Source organism: Chrysochloris asiatica, unplaced genomic scaffold, assembly GCF_000296735.1.
Source record: "Chrysochloris asiatica unplaced genomic scaffold, ChrAsi1.0 scaffold00030, whole genome shotgun sequence".
NCBI classification, from domain to species: domain Eukaryota; kingdom Metazoa; phylum Chordata; class Mammalia; order Afrosoricida; family Chrysochloridae; genus Chrysochloris; species Chrysochloris asiatica.
The window spans coordinates 22,931,351-22,952,474 of record NW_006408548.1 but is presented as its reverse complement, the minus strand read 5'-3'; the positions used below and the strand labels follow the sequence as shown (position 1 = coordinate 22,952,474).

The 21,124-nt window shown below is 37.0% G+C and overlaps 1 protein-coding gene across 1 annotated transcript in view; it reads right to left on the bottom strand.

The window, feature by feature from the left end:
* Window positions 1-8,164: 8,164 nt before the first annotated feature.
* ZNF385D (zinc finger protein 385D) overlaps window positions 8,165-21,124 on the bottom strand; it is a 561,594-nt gene continuing 548,634 nt past the window's right edge. The window contains exons 6-8 of the mRNA XM_006851632.1: window positions 12,364-12,542; window positions 11,246-11,347; window positions 8,165-8,441 (exon numbers count right to left, since the gene is read on the bottom strand). Coding sequence (XP_006851695.1) covers window positions 8,208-8,441; window positions 11,246-11,347; window positions 12,364-12,542 — 515 coding nt within the window. The 3' untranslated portion in view covers window positions 8,165-8,207. The remainder of the gene's footprint in view (window positions 8,442-11,245; window positions 11,348-12,363; window positions 12,543-21,124) is intronic.

Here is a 21,124-nt window from a genome sequence, read left to right as displayed (position 1 = left end):
CAAGACTTTTTGTAAAGTCAAGATAGTCTACTGAATCTCTCTTTCCAGTGCTTATGAAAAATTCTTTTCAAATACACAGTATTATTGTTATCAGATAAAACTTTAGGTTCTACCTTGCCAAGAGGCTGTTATTAGACAACTGTAATTTTTAATCTATGTGAATATATAAGGAGCAAAACTACATTAATTTTTCCCTTAAATTGTTGTTTTCAAGTTTATAGAGATATAGAACAAATCACAATCTATTTTTAATTTCAAAATATTATTCAGTTTTCTGTACATTCAAACCAAAGTTTCCAAAAAAAGCCAGGTTGTCAAAAACAATACCTTAAATTTGTAGTCATTAAATGTATTTGCATTAAAACATTTTTAGATCTCCAGATTAAAGCCCAAATTGTCTGATGTCACTCAACAGGCATGTTGCTGTTGCTGAGTGCCGTTGAATCAGTCTGAACTCATACCTTGTACAGGGTTTCCAAGGAGAGGCTAGTGGGTTTGAACTGCTGACCTTGCAATTCAAGCTGACTTTGTGGTCCAATGCATTATCCTGCAGCGCTACAACAGGACTAAACAGGAATAGTCATAATTAAATGTATTTGATAGTGATCTCTTTGCAGTTCTTTTATCAATAATAATCTTTTTTTAAATAGCCAAGCATCTGCTTTATATAAGAGATAAATATTTCAATATACATTGATTAATTAAAAATTTTTCTGGTTACTCATAAAAGGCAATTTTAAATGAATTGTAAAATTTCAGTAAATTAAACGTTTCTATCAGAAATATTAGGCTATAATTCAGTTAGGAGAACGTACTTGAAAATGACACAAGATTTAAACTGGAAAAAATGAACAAATTATGACTGATTAACACATTTCCTAAGGAAAAAAAGTCTGTTCTTAGGTGCATGTGCATATAATGAAGTATTTTTAAAACAAGTTATTGAGTTTATTTTGCTTTGCTTTGGTATCACATAAGTTCTGTTTCAACTGTGAAGTATGGACACTAAATATAAACTATACTTAAAATAACTTTAGTAAAATGTATGAGAATTAGGCTTAAATTTTTGAACTAATTTTGATAGGCAGAGACTTTTATTAAAGTCAACTTCTTTAGCTCTGAGTGCTTTTTTTGTTAATTATTTTATCATCACTATTTTTTTCAGAAGATAAACATCAAAATATCAAGTGAATTATCCTAGCTTCCTCTTGGATATTTTGTGGTAAAGTCAGCAACTCTGCTCTCTGTTCTGTGAATTTCAATCTAACACCCAGTTCTCTTGGCCACACAGATTTCCCCCATAATCGAACACTTCTACGTATTTTTCCACAATTTTTTTTAAAACCAGATGTCATCACAAGAAAATCTTTTTGACTATTTTATAAAAGTTGAGCTTTCCAGAATCTCAAGAAGTTTATTTCTTTTCTTTCACTAAAAATATTAATTCACAGCTACAATAAACATAAAATATTTATTTCATGGCATGTTATTTTACCCAACATTAGCTTCCCCCTAGCCCTAGTGCCCTGTTACTGAAATAACAGGGCATATAACAATAACATATTTTAAACTGAATTGAAGAGTATCCAATAAAACCCACATTATTATTTTAGGGTAATAAAATTCCATCCACTTTTGCCATGGCGTCAAAACTCTGTAACAAACATCATTTCTCAATGGATTTATGTCTCACTAGCTTGGAAAATCTTCTAGTTGAGACTAAAAAAATGTTTTCTGGCAAAAATGCAACCTGGGCTCTCATTGAAGGATTTTCTTTTCTAATTTTCTTTAGTCCTGTTTTACTCAGTGTGTGCACTACCTTGATATGAAGAATATTTAATAAGCATTCAACTTATATGCTTAAGTCGGTAGCTTGTATAAAACTATACAAATGCAATACTCAACTCAAACTTCTAGCATAATAGTCTTGCTGGGGAGCATGTTGTAATTGTTGTTAGGTGATGTTGAGTTGGTTCTGAGTCTAACCCTGTATAAGGTTTCTGAGGAGCAGCTGGTGAATCTGAACCACAAACTTTGCAGGTCAAATCAATCTCAAGATCCAACGCTTTTCCTACAGCATCACACCAGGACTCCTGGGGAGCACTGTACCTTAATAGAAGATCTATATGCCAATCCCTCCAGTGCCATAAAATGACTAAGAATACCAAGTGTGAACCATAAGATTGGTGGTTCAAATTCACCAGCCGCTCCTTGGAAACCCTATACATGGGTGTTATGAGTCGGAACTGACTTGAAGGAACTTAATAACAATAACAGCTTCTCAAAGTAAAGCCAGCCTAATTATTAGGAGTAAAAACAACAACAACAAAAACACCCTACCATTGCCTTGAAAAGGCCTGACAGGTATAAAAGACGCTGATACTTATTTCTTATGTATGAAGATGGTCATTAACCTTAGCACTGGTCACTGTACCATTTCTTCTTTGTAATCATACTTCTTTGCTCCCTAATCATTTTAGCCCTAAGGTTTTGGATAAATGTTTTAGAAATTGTTTGAGAGCTGACCTGCCAATCATGAAAAAAATCATTAACTCCGTTCTTTGCAGTTTTTGTAAACTTGTACAAATTCTAAAATATTCAACTTCATTGCACACATTAATCATCAGAATTGACTTCAAGTGCATGCTAGCAGTTTCCATGGTCACCTCAGTCATCACTGAGAAGACAGAAAAGAAGACAACATAGTCTTAGGGTAAACCTATTCTTTTACTCATAAGCATTAATGACCTAATTAAAAACTCTTTAAACTTTGTGACCCTTAATTACTTTGATGGATTTCTAACCAAGTAGCACATCTGAGGTTCTTCCCATGTAGAATCTGCTTTCCACCACAACTCATCCTTCTGTAATCTATGAAACCATTCCTAAAATTAACATTTTAGACTATGTGAGGATGATAGGTCAACATATTTATCTCTCCCCAAAAGTCCTGATACCACTCACAGAACTAGAAGAGACAAAAAGATTTGCTCTCTCTATGACCCATTTCACTACCCGTTGTAAGCCTCTGTAGTTGTTGAAGCCTACCACCCAAAATATAGATGAGATGCCCCGGAAATAAATATACCCATTTAATAGAAATAAGGGAGCATGGTAGTTCTGCAGGATAAGTACTGGCCTGCTGACTTAAGCTCGGTGGTCCGAGCCCACCACTGCTTTCCAGGAAAAAGATGAGGATTTCTGCTGCAGCACAATTTACATCCTCAGAAACCCTATACAGGATCACTGTGAGTCAGAACTGACTCGAGCACTCAACAACAGAAACAAGAACAATCAGTATGGAAAACATGCACTTTCAGGTCTCTGTTTAAAGCATTCTTGTTTTAACAGTAAGGTGGTTAATTGATACACTTTGATTATGGACTTAATGAAGTGGTCATTAGTGAAAACAGTTGCCAATTCAGGGAAGAATTAGTGATGGCTCAAATGGGGCCCCTTTCTATTAAAGAGAACAAAGCACAGTGAACGGATTAAGACATGAAGGTGCTTCAAAAAGTTCATGGAAAAATGACATTAAAAGAGAGCGCTAACCTGATAAGGGAATTTTCTATGAACTTTTTTTTATATCTGTTACTTTCTTGAACATCCTCATTGCCAAGTTTCTACAGTCCTGGTGTGGTGCTGTAGGATAAGAATTGGATTGCTCACCACAAAGTCGGCATTTCAAACACACCACCTGCTCCTCAGAAACCCTACACAATGTCACCATGAGTCAGAATTCTTAACATTTTTTTTCAAATCAGGCTTGGTTGCTGTGAATTTACGATGAGCTACATTGGAAAAAGAGACACAATGAGATTAGCAACTCTTCTGACAGTAGTTGGTCAAGTTTACATTCTGATTGATCTAGATGGATGACCTCAGAATAAAAAGGAACGTAGAATATTTTGCTGGACACCTACAGGTATTTGAGTAGCTGTATGATTCACTGTATTAAAAAAGAAAAATGACTGAGAGATGAGAGAAATAATCTTTTAGTGCTGAAATAATAAACCAGCTCAACCTTCTTCCATTCTCACCCATTTTACAGATGAAGAAATTAAGGACAAGACATCAGTTGACTATTCAAATGTTACTCTGCTGGTCAGAGACAAAGGACTTTGACTCCTTTCAGGCTCACTGCTTTCTTCATCATTTCATGCTTTATTGTGTACCATTTTTAGTACAATGCCACTATACTTCTCTTATAGAAAGATACTTTTAAACGTCAGTTCAGATTGAAAGGCAGAGACGTCTAGACTACTTGAGATATTTGACTTTATAATTTTACTTTTCCAGAAAAGTTGTCTGTTAGTAAAATTTAATGCCCATGTTTATGATAACGAAATTCTGGTGTGACACCGTAGGATAAGCACTCAACCTCAAGGTAAGTTTGAGCCGCAAGGTTGGCAGTTCAAACTCACCAGCCACTCTTGGAAACTCTATACAGAGTCACTATGAGTTCAAACTGACTCAACAGCACTTAACAACAATAAATATGATATATTGGAGTCCTGGTGTGGTGCTGTGGTTAATACACTGGCCTGCGAGGTCGGTTTGAACGGTAAGGTCAGTGGTTCAAGCTAACCAGCCACTCCTCAGAAACCCTATAAAGGGTCACTATGAGTTGGAAATGACTTGATAGCAGTTAACAACAACATGATATATTGGTTGGTGTCTTATAAACATACATTAGTATGTAAAATGTACCGGGCTATACGTTTTACATTATCATTGTTTTTAAATACTTAGTGCTTTGTCTTATGATTTCCTTCCATTTTAAATTCCAAATGAGTATCAACACTCTCTTGGTCTTAACAGTCTCTCCACAGCAAAAATATGTAGCACCTTTCAGAGAGCCATCAGATAATAATGGCAGTGAGTGATTGCAATAGATGAGAGGTGGTCCAATGTAGTATCTAAAGATAGCAATCCTTTTTGGATAAGCAGAGGTGATATAAATTGTTGAAAGTGAACTGTGTTTGCTTATGCGAGTAACAACCACTCTTCAGAGTTTAGGATCAGTGATAGGAGTAATTTGTCAGGCATAATCACCTGTTTTCTAGGAAGAGAAATACAGTATCTCCCCAATGACTATTTCCCATTTGTCTGGAAGATCTATCTAGATGAGGTGCAACAATGCTTTTTCCGCAGGCATTTGGATCTTGCAATGCATTTATATTTGCTTCAAATGAAATCAAAGATGCTTCCCCTCTATCACCTTGCTTGCCAAAGGTGTGATATATGGGAAGGGATGTGTACCCATAAAGTCAAGCCGCCCTTGGGGATATTCACATCAGTACTACTGGCCAATCTGAATTGTTGATCTTTATTCATGAAAAAAAGTTCCCTAAGGAAAAGATACAGCATTGCAACAGTCTGAACTATAATAGATGTTGATCTAATGTTGAGAAATATGTGGAATGGTGGTAGGAAACAATTCACAAAAATTCACATATATAAATTCTATGGTTAGGCTTCATCCTTTATTAGGTAGTGAGTAACAGACAACTGATGTTTACAACTCCAATTTAAGAGAGATCATATGAACAAAATGGTTCCATAGTGAAATGAGGCAAAAAATCCAGTATTTTCTGAGTTTTCTCATTATGGCTGATGGAGAAAATATGGCTGATTCATTTGTTCCCAGCAAATCACTAAGGTGAGTAATGCCTTGTGATCCAAGACTCTGTGTATTCACAGGCCCTGATTTCTAGTGGACTGGCTCATTCACTTTGGTGACATTGGGGAAGAACAGTGAAAAGCACATCAGAGTAAGATATTGCATCCATCAACTCTAAGTCTTACAATGGAAAAGAGGTTCTATATCAGGAATAAAAGTTCCTGGATATGGACTCAGGCTGACAGTAGTGAACAACCAAAATGTCTGAGAGACTGAAAAAAAGAAACAAATGTATAAAATAGAAGCTAAACTTTAAAAGCAACTATCCACCTGGCTGAACTAGCAGTCTGTAGGTTAAAAAATAACAAAGAAAAGAAAAGAAAAGATGGGCTCTAACTGATGAATAGAGATATTGGTAAATGCAAAAATCACATGATACTTTCAAAACCAAATTTTTTTTGCTAGCAAATATTTGAACTAGAGAGTCATTATTTGAATTTCTTTACTAGATGCACGAAATACATTTTCTTTTTTGTTTCTTTGTATTGGTTATTTGTTTAACAAAAAATATATATAAAGCCAAATGCTTTAAAGACAAGTTCATATGACAAAATCTATAGCTAGATGGTGGAGAAGAACCCCAAAGACCATGATTAATGTTGAGCACCATGCACGCTGTGGGTGTTTCTTAAATATAAAATGACAAATGCTAAATACCTCTCTCAAAAGCATGGTTTCATCTGGAACCTTTTTACCTCTCAAAAGGTTACTACAGTTTAGATAAGAACAGTTTCAGGAAGGTCACACCTAGTCCTTCCATATATTTTTAAATAGTCTTTACAAAACTTTCCAAAAATATTTTTTTTTCTCTAAACCTAAATCATGTAGGCTTCATTTGTACATGTTGTTGGGTCTTTGTTTTTGTGTGTGTGTGTGTGTGTGTCATTGTTCTGTGTGCCATTGTTCGTATTCCATCAGACTGGCATCAAACCCCATCGCACTGACAGGTATATTGTAGCTTTCTATGGGAAAAAGCAGATAGCCTTTATCATAAATTAAAGGCACAGCTATTTTTATGCCATTTGTTACCAATTTAATGATAACATGTAACACTGGATGGTTATTATAATTATTTTATATAGATTTTCTTTTTATAAGTTATTTTCTTAATCTTTCTAACATATATACAATATACATATATTTATATATACCCCTGATAAATCTTGTTTTAAAGGTAAAACATCAACTCCCTTCAGCCTTATGGTGAAAATTGAAGGCTGTCAATATTCACTAGCGAAATAATGGCCAAGTGGACCTTCCCCTTATCTTTCTCTATGTTATTCTTGGTGTGCAATTAAGTCATAGTAATGTTTCTTATTGCTACTAACATGTAAATTTATAATTGTTTATATCATGTCAGTAGGAATTCCAAAACAACAACAACAAAAAAAACCCACAATAATAGCTAATGTTTAATTTTAGCATCATTTTCAAAGCAGAAATTTTAGCCTAAGAGACAACTCCACTGGAATTACATAAAGGGTTATTGCAGAGGTGCAATATTCTCTGTGTTCACTGGATATGTGCTAACATGAAAGATATTTACTTTGAGTTATCATCCTAGGCTATGACTATTCATCGTCCAGGAAACAGAATAGTTGAACTGAGTTTTTCTAAACACCCATGATGCATGAGTTTACTGGTTTTGAGATATAGGTTCATTACAAATACGTCTCTATTTCCAATAATACATATTCAGGGTAGAAAACTAGCATTTTTCAAAAAGTCACCTATATGAATACATCTCCCACTTCTAAAGTTAGCTGTCATCTATGGTTCTGAACTTATAGTCATCTCCAAGCTGGGTAGAAAAAGAAAATGTTGAGTAGGGAGATCTCCACAATACTATCTGGTATTTCTTTTTTGACTGCTTACTGGCATGAGATAGTTATTTGTTCTACCTTTTGCAATCATTTAAAACCTAGTGGCATAGATTGAGACACAGCACTATTGTTTTCCAAGACATCTACTGTATCTACTTTTGTTGGGATAAATACCCAGTAACTGCTGTCATATAGCAAGAGGACCAGCACGGGTACTACTATTCACAGTGTTGCTTTTTTTTTTTTTTTTTTAAATTACTTTAATCTACAGAGTAAATTTTTATATATACATTAGAACCAGTTAATGCCCTTAGACAATGTATAATTGTTTCATAAAGCAGGAAAGACAATGCAGGGGGAAAGAGGTGCTCAAAAGCACGGTCACAAAGGACTTCAGAAGGTCTAGATACCACTACAAGTCAATGCTGGAGATCACGTCTAAAACAATCAATGTTCAAGAGGAATGCTTTAATGTGGAGAAAATACCTTTCCCTCCCTTCCCACACCAACCCTCCCCTAGTTTTTGTTTGTTTGTTTTGTTTTTCTGTATTTTTTTTTTATAATCTTTTCAATTCACTATCAAAAGTCCTGGCTCTTCATATATGCTTTAAACTATAAATAAACACTGCATAGTTCTCTTTTGTTTTGTTTTCTGTTTTTTTTTTAAAAATTATTGCAGTACAATTACTCCTATCTGGAATTCAGTAAGGAGCAAACAGCACAGGAGTGTGGGCGGTCCGAATGGGTCCAGGAGCTGGCCGTAGAAGTGCTGGAGGAAGTGCAGAAGTCTGGAACAGTGTGGCTGCTGGAGCAGTTCGAAGACTGAAAGGGGAATTAACTGCTACAGCAGCAGCAGCTGCCGCAGCTGCCAGTGGATTTGGTAGAATTCGTGGTGCCAATGGCTTTGACGGTTCTTTTGAAAATACTAACTTTACCTACAAGGAAGAGGAAAAAAGAGGAAAAAGAACAACACATGATTTTCAGTCCCTCGATAGAACCCAAAATGGTAGGCAACAATTATTAAAGTACAGCATTTAACAACAACAGAGATAAACTCATACTTGCAAACTGACAGTAAAGAAAATGGAAAGTGTAGAACATCTTTCCTCTGGAAGACCCTGAAGATACCTGAAAATGGCCGACCTGGAATGTTAAAAAGTCTTCGGGAAAGGTACTCAGAAACAGTATTTTATTTGTTTGTTGTTGATTATATTTCCAGACGAAAGTGTTCATCTTGAGAAAAAATTTTAAAAATTTAACTCCATCTTACACATACACACATTAACAATTAAGAAACAGATATTTTTTAAAGAGAGATCCGTTAACACTGTGGGCTTTTAATGGAGTAGCCAGTATATAAATTAGGTAGCATATCAGCGTCCTCCCCAATTATGTGAGGTACTGATCAAGATGGACTCCTGGTGTGGTGCTGCAGGATCAGCACTGGACTTTGAACCACAAGACAAACAGTTCAAACCCAGCAGCATCTCCTTATACAACCCCATACAAAGTTACTATGAGTCAATGGCACTTAACAACAACTAATCAAGATGCTCTGGTAGCGTAGTGGTTATGAATTGGGCTGCGAACCTTAAGATCACAGTTTGAAACTACCAGCTGTTCTGAGGGAGAAAGATGAGGCGTTCTGCTCCCGTAAAGATTTACAGCCTCGGAAACCCTGTACAGGGTCGCTATGAGTCGAAATAGACTCCACGGCACATAACAACAACAACAACAACAACAACAATCAAGATATATGTATATATATATTTTTTTTTTTTAATTTTATTTTGAACAGAGAAGAACAAGAAAACTTACCTCCCTCCAAAGTTTGACATGTTCAGCTTTCTCTTTTGTATATTTTCGTAGTATCTATTCCACAAAATACATTCATTCCTTGGCTGGAAGCATCAGTAACATGACCATTCTCATGAAAATATGTTTTTGTTTTTGTTTTTTCATTTACAGAGAGAGTAACATAGTTGAGGAGGAGGTTTGAGATGCTGATATGAATACACTTTTGACTACTCTACTTAAGAGTCATTCACTTGAATGTTAAAAGCTGCATCTATGCTGACCAGAGAGAGAACTCTGACTGCTGATGTTGAAACATCCATCAGCTGTGCCCAGAATTCACAGCCTCTCAATGCAGCTACAATGACTTCTGTACAAAAGAATAAAGTGACTTCATTTGCATAAAAAGGACAATGCTACCAAATTAACTGGGTTGACCCATACTGCAGTCTCAGAGTAGATGATTGCAGTTTTCCTTTAATAATATTTTAATGTGTCAGCAGCACACAATAACACCAATTATTAGTAAGTTCTATTTTGAAGAAAACAGATGTGAAAATGCACAGTTTAGCACATACTACAGGGCAGAAATTCTCAGCTTTTTGAGTACTGAAATTTTCTTATGAAAGCTATGGTCAAAAAAAAAAAAAAAAAAGCACATTTCCACAAATATTAGTCTATGATGTTAGGAGGGGCATAGATTTTCCCTAAACCTTACCACAAATTTCAGATCAGGACATTACATGTTTATGCTTACTAATCTCAAAGGTGTAGAGAGTGGAGTGGGGAGTGAATTTCCCAGAATTTGTTTTACCAGGTCTAATTTGTGGCACTATGGGATCAAGCACTGGACTACAAGCATAGTTTGAATCACAAGGTTGGTGGTTCAAACTCACCAGGCACTCCTTGGAAATCCTATAGATGGTCACTATGAGTTGGAACCAACTTAATGACACTTAATGAAAACAACAACTATTTGTCTATGGAGCCCTGGTGTGGTGCTCTAGGACAAGCACTGGACTTCTAACTGAAAGGTTGGCATTTCAAACCCATCAACCAGTCCTTAAAAAGATACAAGGTCGCTATGTGTGTTGGAACCAACTTGATGACACTTAACAATAACAATTTGCCTTATATAGTGTCTTTGGATGAATAATTAAATAAAATAAGACATACACTTGTGACTCTACCCAAACCCTCTGCCACCAAGTGGATTCCAACTCACAGTAACCCCCATACAGGATTTCTGAAGCTGCAAATATTTACAGGAATGGAAAATCTCATCTTTCTCCTGTGGAGCGACTGGTGGGTTTGAACTGCAAACCTTGCAGTTAACAGTCCAGTGCTTCTCCGACAGTTCCACCAGGACTCCTTAAACTTGAGACAGGGTTATTCAAACTCCAAAATTGTTGAAGGTTTCAACAATACCATCGTTTTATCTCTTGAAAATAATCAGAAGGAGGTGTTAAGAAATTCTGTTTCACTGACCTTCTTTGCTGAAAGTATACACTTATGTCAAAGCCAGATTTCCGGTGATTATTTACCTGACTTATAAGAGCTTCTTTCTTCTTCCTTCCCTATGGAGTCCTTGTGTGGCATGTATGATAAGAGCTGGACTGTTAGCTTAAAGGTTGGTGGTTCAAACCCACCAGTCACTCCTTGGAAACCCTATACAGAGTCACTAGAGTCAGAACTGACTCAACGGCACTTAACACAACCCTTACCTATGCTGTGTAATAAACATGATCTCAATTCAAACAGATTAGACATTGGACTATGGCTACAAGGTAACAAAACTACAAAAATCCTCATAAAACTAAAAATTATATTGTTGAACTCTCAGATCTACTAACTGTCATTACTGACATAGATTCAATATAGAAACTGGGGGCCTGGAGGGGAATCCAAGTTCAGCTGACATTTGAAAAACAAAACTGACACTCACCCCCAATGGATGTGCTCCCTTCTGTAGTTTGTTGTAAGGACTGTATTTAGGTTTGGGGGGCTTCCCAGCAGCTCTGTCTTTGTGCCTTCTACTGCTGATGTGCTAATGGAAGCAAATAAAAATAGGAGCTTTTTAAAAGTCATCCAAAGAAACTCTCACAAACATTGCTTTAACCTAGGGAAGAATTAGTTCACAGAAAGAAAAAAAAAAAAAGGAGCATGCACTTTTGGGCTCAGATTCTGATGCCTCGAGGATGCATCTTTTTAAGATATGTATTTTAATATATTTTTGAAAAATAGAAAGATTTTTTTCCCCAAGCTTTCCCTCTTATCACTGCACAGATCTCCTTTTTGTTTTTGCTTTTTTAAATAAGAATGGTTTATAAAGGAAAGGAATGTCTGAAAGAATTTAATGTGCAAATAAACAAAGAGGCCCAGGCAGGCATGAATTTATTTCCATACTAATATTTATCCTTACTTTGTATAGTCAAATGTCAACCCCTTAAATTCTAAAGATAAATAACTAAAGTGCATAAAATCAGCAAAATACATACAGATGCATATAAAACAGCACACTATGAAGTCTAGACTTTCAGTTGGCAATGTGTAACTGATTTCTTTGGAAGACTAGTCATAGTAAAAGTGAATGCAATATGATTAGTCATCCCTTTAGCAGGTGACTACAGAAGACAGAAATATGGTTATAGCACTATATAATAAAGCAAAAAAAAAAAAGTACAGTATAAAATTAGTTGTAGCATGCAAATATCTATACAAACAAAAAAGGAACATTGTTATTTGACCTTGAAGGAAAATCATCACTTCTGAGTGGAAAATGTGGTAGAAAAAGAGCTGGTAACTCCTTTCCTCCCACCTTTCTTATACAAAAATAGTACAAACTAACTTCAGACATTTTCTGAAAGGTCCCAGAAGCTATTATATTCATTTTATATTCCCTTAGCAATCAAAATAGGCATAAATAAAGACAATAAATGCACAGATGGAAGGGTGGGAAGATGGATGGATGAAAGGAAGCATGAAACAAAAAGAAGAGAAAGACAGGAAATACATCCTTCTTGTCCCCTACTTGCTTTCATTCTTAGAACCGGTATTGCCTACCTGTTTAAGTTGTGTTTCAGAATTGACATGCACATCACAGATTTCACAGTGAAACGTTTTGTTTTGTAGGCCTGTGTTTCCCTTATTAACAGGTCCTTTGCCTTTCACTCCTGCCCTAGGAAATGCTTTGATAGTCCCACTTCCATTCCGGGCTTCTAGCATGGTTTTGTGCTTAGTACCTGTCATGAATATTTAGATAAAGAGAAAGAAAAATTGGAGATAAAGTCTTAGCTAGTACTTTAAGTTTTAAAGAAACTCTTAGTTTCTTTAAGAAACAACACAATCTGACGCCTCTTTTTAGTCACATTCTTCCAGGGATTGTGTTTGAAGCACACTCATTCCACGGAAGGGCAGATTGTTGCAATGTTCTTTAACTGCTTATAACATCATTAAATTACTCATTTTTTTTAATGTACCATATTACAAACAAACACCATCAATACAATAACAAAACTCCAGAGTCCTGAGGCAAAATTCAGTGGGTATGACATCTTTCCATTTTCTCTTGATGCTAATAACATATGAATGATAGCTGATGAGGATGAGTGATTGACTTGTTCAAGGTATAGTTGGAGGTGATAAGTAACAAATGTCAGCAGCTTGAACATGATGTGGTCACAGAAGCTGCATTTATTAAATGCCTATTTTCTAAAAAGAATATAAGCAGGTTGTTTTTGACTATCTGTTTTAGATTCCAAGGGAAAGGGGGATACTATAAAGATCATAATGACTGGAGAAAGGCCACCTTACCACAGTGAAGCCCACAATTTGTTTTCTGTTTCAAATGTAAAGAAGTCACCAAGAAGACGAGGAATGCAATCAAAGGTTAGACAAATGTGTTATCAAGGAGATAAGCAGTAGCATATATTTGAGCTGTCCTAGTGTGCTGCTACAGGATAATGTTCTGGACCATAAGGTTGATTTGAACTGAAAAGTCAGTGGTTCAAACCCACCAGCTGCTCCTCAGAAACTCTAAACAGTGTTGCTATGATTTGAAACTGACTGGATGGCACTTAACTACAAGAATAACACAACCATTAACAAAATTTCATTTTTTATCACTAAAGTTATATAAAAGTTAATAATGACATTTTTTCCTCGCAAAATTTCTCTCATATTTTCCTTTTACTTAGATTTGGTAAGTGCTATTTATTTTTTCACTTAAGCCTATGTTTTTGCTATGGAATTTCCTCTTCTACTCATTCATGTCCTTTTTGCCATTGTAATTTATATATACATACATGTGTATTTTCTAGAAGCTTTAGTTTTCTAATTGTATTTATTAGACTGTTGGCTATTTCAGTGGATGTAAGGAAGCTGTGGTAGCGTAGTGGTTACGAATCGGGCTGCGAACCGGAAGGTCAGCAGTTCAAAACTATCAGCTGTTCTGCAGGAGAAAGATGAGGATTTCTGCTCCCATAAAGATTTACAGCCTCGGAAACCCTGTACAGGGTTCGCTATGAGTCGAAATTGACTCCATGGCACATAACAACAACAACAACATGTTGCTGTTGTTAAGTGCTGTTGAGTTGATTCCAACCCATCGCGACCCTGTACAGAGTTTCGGAGGCTGTAAATCTTTATGGGAACAGAAAGCCTCATCTTTCTAATGAATATTAATTCTGATTCATGGACAAGCCTACGAGAACGATTGGGAAGCATTTTCATGGTTATTTTTGTTCACTGCCAAGGAGTCGGTTCCGATTCACAGCAATCTTGTATAGGGTTTCCAAGAAATGGTTGGTGAGTTTAAACTGTCAGCCTTGTGTTTTGCAGTCCAGTGTTGATCCCTACATCACCATACAAGGAGTACGGCCAACATGAATCACTATTATTTTAACTGTTACTGTTAAGTGTCACTAGCTATATTTCAATTCAGAGTGATCCAATGTGACAGAACTGTCTCACAGGGTTTTCCTAGGAGCAGACTGCCATGTCTTTGTTCCACAGAACTGCTGGATGAGTACAAATAGCCAAGCTTTTGTTTTTGCACTAAACTGACCATTTAACCATTGCACCACCTTATCATTTTAAATAAAGGTCAATAAATATATGAAAAATATTTACAGTCAAATACGTCCCTCATTCAAAATGATTGTAACTTCTTTGGAACTGATAGAAAAATATATTTTTTACAACTTAAATTACCCAATTTATTAATTGCAAGAATATCCATGAGAAAATGTACACAGTTATTAAAATACCTATATCTCAGTATATTAAGGAAAGAGAAATAAGGCAGAATCTTGACGGAAGATTGGAGAACATGAAACAAAGAGCCACAGAACTGTATCACTTTGGTGCGTTTGCAAGCTCTCTCAGGCTTGCTTTCATTAAGTCTCCCTTGTACTATAATGAACACAGTTTCTACTTCTGATGAAATATACATACAGATGGCTGTCCAAACTTCTTTAGCCTATTAGGTGACTTTATCAAAAACTTCTTTTATAAGCAGCATCTTTAGTCCTGCTGAGAAGAATTTATGGGGCCAGATTGGCTTCTGAATGACTCTTTTATGTTTGGGAGTGGGGGTGTTTAGTAGGTGGCATGCTAATGGATCACAAACTGATTTAGCTGTTCAACAATATTTAAGCCATTTGGGGGGACCTGGAAGGAGAAAGTCATGTATATTAGGGAAGTGAGAAGCAATTCACGCGATTCAGTCCCATTAGCAACAGCTTGGCAACCACAGACAAAATAAAATGTTTTATCCAGAAAATAGTGTTTTCCAAAATATCTTTCACAAACTAAGGCCTACCTATGCCATGGTACTCAGAGAAAGAACAGAAATGGAATAGTTAGATAAACAGACAAACAGACAGATAGATGTGTGTCTGTTAAGTACAGGTGAGTCAGTTCCAACTCATGGTGACCCTATATAGGATTTCAGATGAGCAGCTGGTGAGTTTGAACCACTGACCTTGTGGTTCAAATCAACATTGTGGTTCAAATTAACTTTGTGCCACACCATGACTCACTCACATACACTCTCTCTCTCTCTTATACAGATAGATAGATAGATAGATAGATAGATAGATAGATAGATAGATAGATACACACAAACATATGTATGTATGCACACATATACATGTATACATATTTATATATATATGTATGCCTGTATATGTATATGTTTGTCTGTCTATAGAGAGAGAGTGTGTGAGTGAGTCATCATGTGGCACTATAAGTATGGGACAGCTAATTGTAAGGTTGGTGGTTCAAGTCCACTAGCTACCCCTTGGAAACCATATACAGTTGTCTCTTATGAGTCAGAACTGACTCAATAGCACTTAACAACAACACCATCTGTCTGTATCTCTATCAGAGTCCTGGTGTGGCACTACAGGGAAAGCACTGGACTGCTAACCACAAGATCAGTGGTTCAAACCCACAAGCTGCTCCTCAGAATCCCTATACAGGGTTGCTATGAGTCGGAACTGACTTGACGGCACTTAACTACACAAACACACACACATACATATAGTTGCTAATACACACATATACACAGACACACATGCATATATATACACATACATATGTGTATACATACATGTGTATATATATACATATATATATATACATACATTTACAGAAATATTATATGTATATGTGTGTATGTGTGTATACACACATATATTTGTACATGCATACGTGTGTGTGTGTGTGTGTGTGTGTGTGGTGATGGTGGTGTACCAGTGAGTCAGTTCCAACTCATAGTTACCTTGTATAGGGTTTCCAAGGCTATAACTCTTTACAGGAACAGAAAGCTTCATCTTTCTTCCATGGTACATCTAAACTTTTGACCTTAGAGTTAGCTGCCCAGCTTGTAATCCACTACGCTACCAGGTTTCTTAGATAGATGGATGGATGGATGAATGGATGGATGGATGGATGATTGTTTTACGTGCCATCTAGTTGATTTTGACTCATAGCAACCCTGTATTGGGTTTCTGAGGAGGAGCTGATGGATATGAATGATGGAACACATGGTTAGCAGTCCAGTGCTTATTCTGCAGTGCCACAATAGGAGTCTAGATACACACAAAGGTGAGTCAAAAAGTATTGATCCTAGAGTTCCAGTTCATACATGCATGCATTTATTCCAAAAATCATGTATTAACAGGTCTCTGTGATCAGCGGATAGCTGCAGACCAATGTTCTCATTAATATACTTCTCTTAGTTTTTTTAAGGTTCCTCCAAAAAAAATATTCCATTTAAATGGTGACTTCTGAGGGCATCTGTGGCATAGAGGTTAACTCAAAAGGTTGCAGTGACTGCTTTGGGGACTCCAAAGGGGATAATCTTGAAAGAGTTTCCGAAAGGACACAGGATAATTACTGGAGCTTTTTATGAAGAAGTTTTAAGAAAACTGTAAACTGAATTAGTAAGAAAAAGATCAGGAAAGTTTCTCTGAGAATTTTTTTTCCCCAAGACAATGCACTGGCTCATTCTTCGAGGGTAGCAAGGGCTGTCCTATGATGGGAAACTCTTATCTCATTCAACCTGCGGCCTGTTCTTGCCCTTTCTTACTTCTTTTGTTCCTTGAGCTGAGAGAACATATACAGGAACATTATTTGAGTTCCTTGAGGATACCAAAATTGCCATTTTGACATGGTATAAATAAAAGGGTACAAAATTCTTTGGGTAAGGATCGCTGCGACTGTTGCTGTTGTGTGTCATCAAGTCAGTTCCAACTCACAGTGACCCTGTATGATTTTGAAGAGTGGCTGGTTGATTTGAACTGCCAAGCTTATGGTTAGCAGTCCAGGGCTTATTCTACAGCACCAACCAGGAAAGGATTAGAGAGATGGAACCACCACTTTCAGAAGTGACCTAGATCAAGGATATGTCAATGAACAGTAGCTTCACATTTTGGTATTTTTAATAAAGGCATCTATGATTTTGTTTATAGGGTCACTATGAATTGGAATAAATTCTTCAGCACCTAACACTATAATTTTGTAGCAATCCTTTTTTCTTACCATAATATATATAAATATACTAATACATATATATACTTACATATTTATAGCTCTGGTAGCGTAGTGGTTACGAATCGGGCTGTGAACCTCAAGGTTAGCAGTTCGAAACTACCAGCTGTTCTGCGGGAGAAAGATGAGGATTTCTGCTCCCGTAAAGATTAACAGCCTCAGAAACCCTGTGCAGGGTCGCTATGAGTTGGAACCGACTCCACGGCACATAACAACAACAACAACAACATACAATACCGATGTGTGTGTATTTATATTTGATTGTCCAACCTTCTTTAACCCACAGTGTGATTTTATCAAAATGTTTCCTGTTATATATAAACACTCAATATTCATTTTCTCAGCAAATCATTATTAAAGATTTATATTAAAAAACTTTCTAGAGAAGCTACAAAACATGTGAGAAATAAAACATTACCCACCCCCCCCCACACACACACCCAATACACATATGGTTAAAATTGTAGCAAAAATGGAGGGGAAGCCAAACAAATCTAAAAAAAAAAAAACTAATCGCTTTGAGTCTGGGGTTATTATTTATCATTAAATATAACACATTATATATACACAAAATAATCACATTAAATAGAACGGAACTTGCCTGTAATATAACCTCATTTTGTAGTAGACTTTCAGTTATAATTAAATAACTATTAGACTGTTTTATGAGACTTTAAATATCCTGTTTCCTAAAGTTTAAACCATTAGAATTTTTGAGAAATAAAATGCATGTTAATCATGGAGAAAACAGTGATAATAGCTCATATCATAATCTATACATTGCACAGGCTGTCACATGTTATTTTCATGCTCACAGCTGCTCTATGAATTTGATGGTATTATTAGCCTCATTTTACAGATAATAAACAGAGACTGGAGTTCTGGTGTGGAACTGCAGCTTAATGCGCTGAGCTGCAAGGATGCTTTGAACTTCAAGGTCAGCAGTTCAAGACTCAGAAGTGACTCAACGGCACTTCACAACAACAAACAGAGACTAATCAGGGTTAAGGTATTTGTCTATGGTCAAAAAACAAAGGCTATTTGAATTTGCTGACAGGTAGAAAATGAATTTCTTAGCCTGCTGAATTCCAGTCATATAAAAACCAAAGCAAAACTCATTGCCCTAGAGTTGATTCCAATTCATAGCCACCCTATATAGTTGTTGCTATTGTCAGGTGCCATAGAGTCAGTTTCCACTTACAGTGACCCTTTGCAAACAGAACAAAAAAACTGCCCGATCCTGTGCCATCCTCAAAATTGTTGTTACGCTGGAGCCCATTGCTGCTACAGCTATGCCAATCCATCTCATTGGGAGTCTTTCTATTTTTCACTGACTGTCTCCTTTACCAGGTTTAACAGCCGTCTCCAGGGATTGGTTCCTCCCAACAAAATGACTACAATATGGGAGACGAAATCTCGCCATCATGGCTTCTAGGGTGCATTTTAGATGTACTTCTTCAAACACAGATTTGTTTGTTCTTCTGGAAGTCCATGGTACTTTTAATATGCATCTCCAGCACCATAACACAGACACATCAATTCTACAGTTTTCTGTTGCAGACTGTGTCGACTATACAGGCTGCAGGCTCTGAGGAACAAATTCTGGCCACTGGCAGTCATGGCAAATTGTTTTTCATCTTAGTGTTCAGTTATGTTTTTTATTTAATTCCAAACATGAGCCCTTAATGTCCACAGATAAATGTAGTATTTTCCTAAAACTGAGACTGTAAAGGTCTCAAGGTTAAACCATTCTCCAAAGGATTAACTAAAAATAGCTTAGCTACTTCCCGGTTCTTTGTTCTATAGACAAAAAAACCATCCTCCCTAATCCTTTTCCAGGTGAAGCCCATTCACCTGGGCATCTCGCGTCTTCCTGCAAACCTGGCTCAGGAAGCCAAAACAGCGGGACTCCGCCCAAGCCTTTTGTCCTTCCCTTTCACCTCCCCCCAACTGAGCTCAGGGGCTATAGATATGTTAATTGGGCCTGAGAAACCAAGTTGCGGGCCTGGGATTCGAAACAGCGACGTACGATGTAAAGTTACCTGAATATTTGGAAAAGTACTGATGTTAGCTGTATCCTGTCTTAGTCCCTCCCAGCTTGGCGTGAAGCTCCTCCCCTAAATAAAACGGAGATACAGGCCAGCCCAGGTGTGCATTACAGGTTGGAAGGCATGCAGTAAAGATTGCAGGGCAGTGAGTTGCTGCCTGCAGAGGCCATGATGCCTGTAGTCCCAAGTCTGCCCACCAGTGATGCAACCACCCTGGTTTTGGGGTGCCTCTTTGTCTCCCCCTGTTTGTCTGTCTGTGTATTCTTTTGCTATCCCTATCGCTGCTCGATCTCCCTGGCTCGTGAACCAAACACTCGTGAACAAAAAACTATGTCGAGGACAGTCCCCGACAGTTTTCCTTATTCATTGTTCAATTTTCACATGTTTATGAAGGCTACAGAAAATACCATAGCATGGATCACTTGTACCTTAGTCCTTAGACTGATTATCTCTACTCTTGCATTCTTTAAAGAAGTTTTGTGCAACATATTTGCCTAAAGCAAGACATTGATTTCTTGACAGCTGTTTCCATGAGTGTTGATATCATTATCTAAGCAAAATGAAATATTTGACAACTTCAGTCTTTTCTCCATTTATCAAGATGCCATTTATTGGTCCAGTTGTTAGAATTTTAATTTTCTTTGCATTGACGTACAACCCATACTGAAGGCTATAGTCTTTGCTCTTCATAACAACCCACAGAAAAGAGTAAAACTCCCCTATAAGGTTTCCAGTGGAGTCCTGGGGTGGAGCCATCAGATCAGCACTCAACCTCAAGGTTGGTTTGAACCACAGATCGGCAGTTCAAACTCACCAGTTGCTCCTCAGAAACCCAATACAGGGCTGCTATGAGTCAAAATGGACTCAACAGCACTTCACAACAACATAAAGTTTTCAAGGAAGACTGCCACATTTTTCTACCATGGAAAGGCTGAGGGGGTGGGTCTTATCACTGACCTTTCAGTTAGCATCCAAGTGCTTTAACCACGGTGTCACAGGACCCTTATATCACTTATAGCACCTTTAACATTCCGTTCTTCTTGTTGTTGTTGGTAAGTGCTGTTGAGTAGGTTCCGACTGATAGTGACCATGTACAGGCTTTCCAAGGAGCAGATGGTGAGTTTAAACCACTGACCTTGCAGCCCAGCACATTAACCCACAGCGCCACAGCAGGACTCCACTGACCTTTCAGTTAGGATCCAAGTGCTTTAATCACGATGCTACAAGGAACCTTTTACCTCTTGTAGCACCTTTAACATTCTCTTATTAAACAGTATTTTCTCCTGGAGGAGATGGTATGGGTCACCCCAAAGGTGGTTTGTGCTGAGGATTCTCAGATACACACATGGGAGCCCTGGACACTGAACACGGTCATCTCCATGCTTGTATTCTTTGTTTATCCTGGAGGTTCCATATCTCAGCAACTGTGGTCAACCCTAGTTGAAGAGAAGTACAATTTGAACTTTAATCCTAAATCCATCTGAGAGACAAGGCAATGTTACAGTTCCATATACTCATGCCTCCTTCTCAAGCCCAAACCCACACAAATTATTTAGGCATAGAGGGAAATGGAGGTCTGATACATATTATGACATGCACAAACCTTGAAAATAGCATGCTAAATGAAATAATTTAGACAAAAGGGACAAGTTTTCTATGATCCTACTTATAGTAAATACCTAGGATTGGCAAATGCATAGAGACCAAAGTTTACTAGTAGT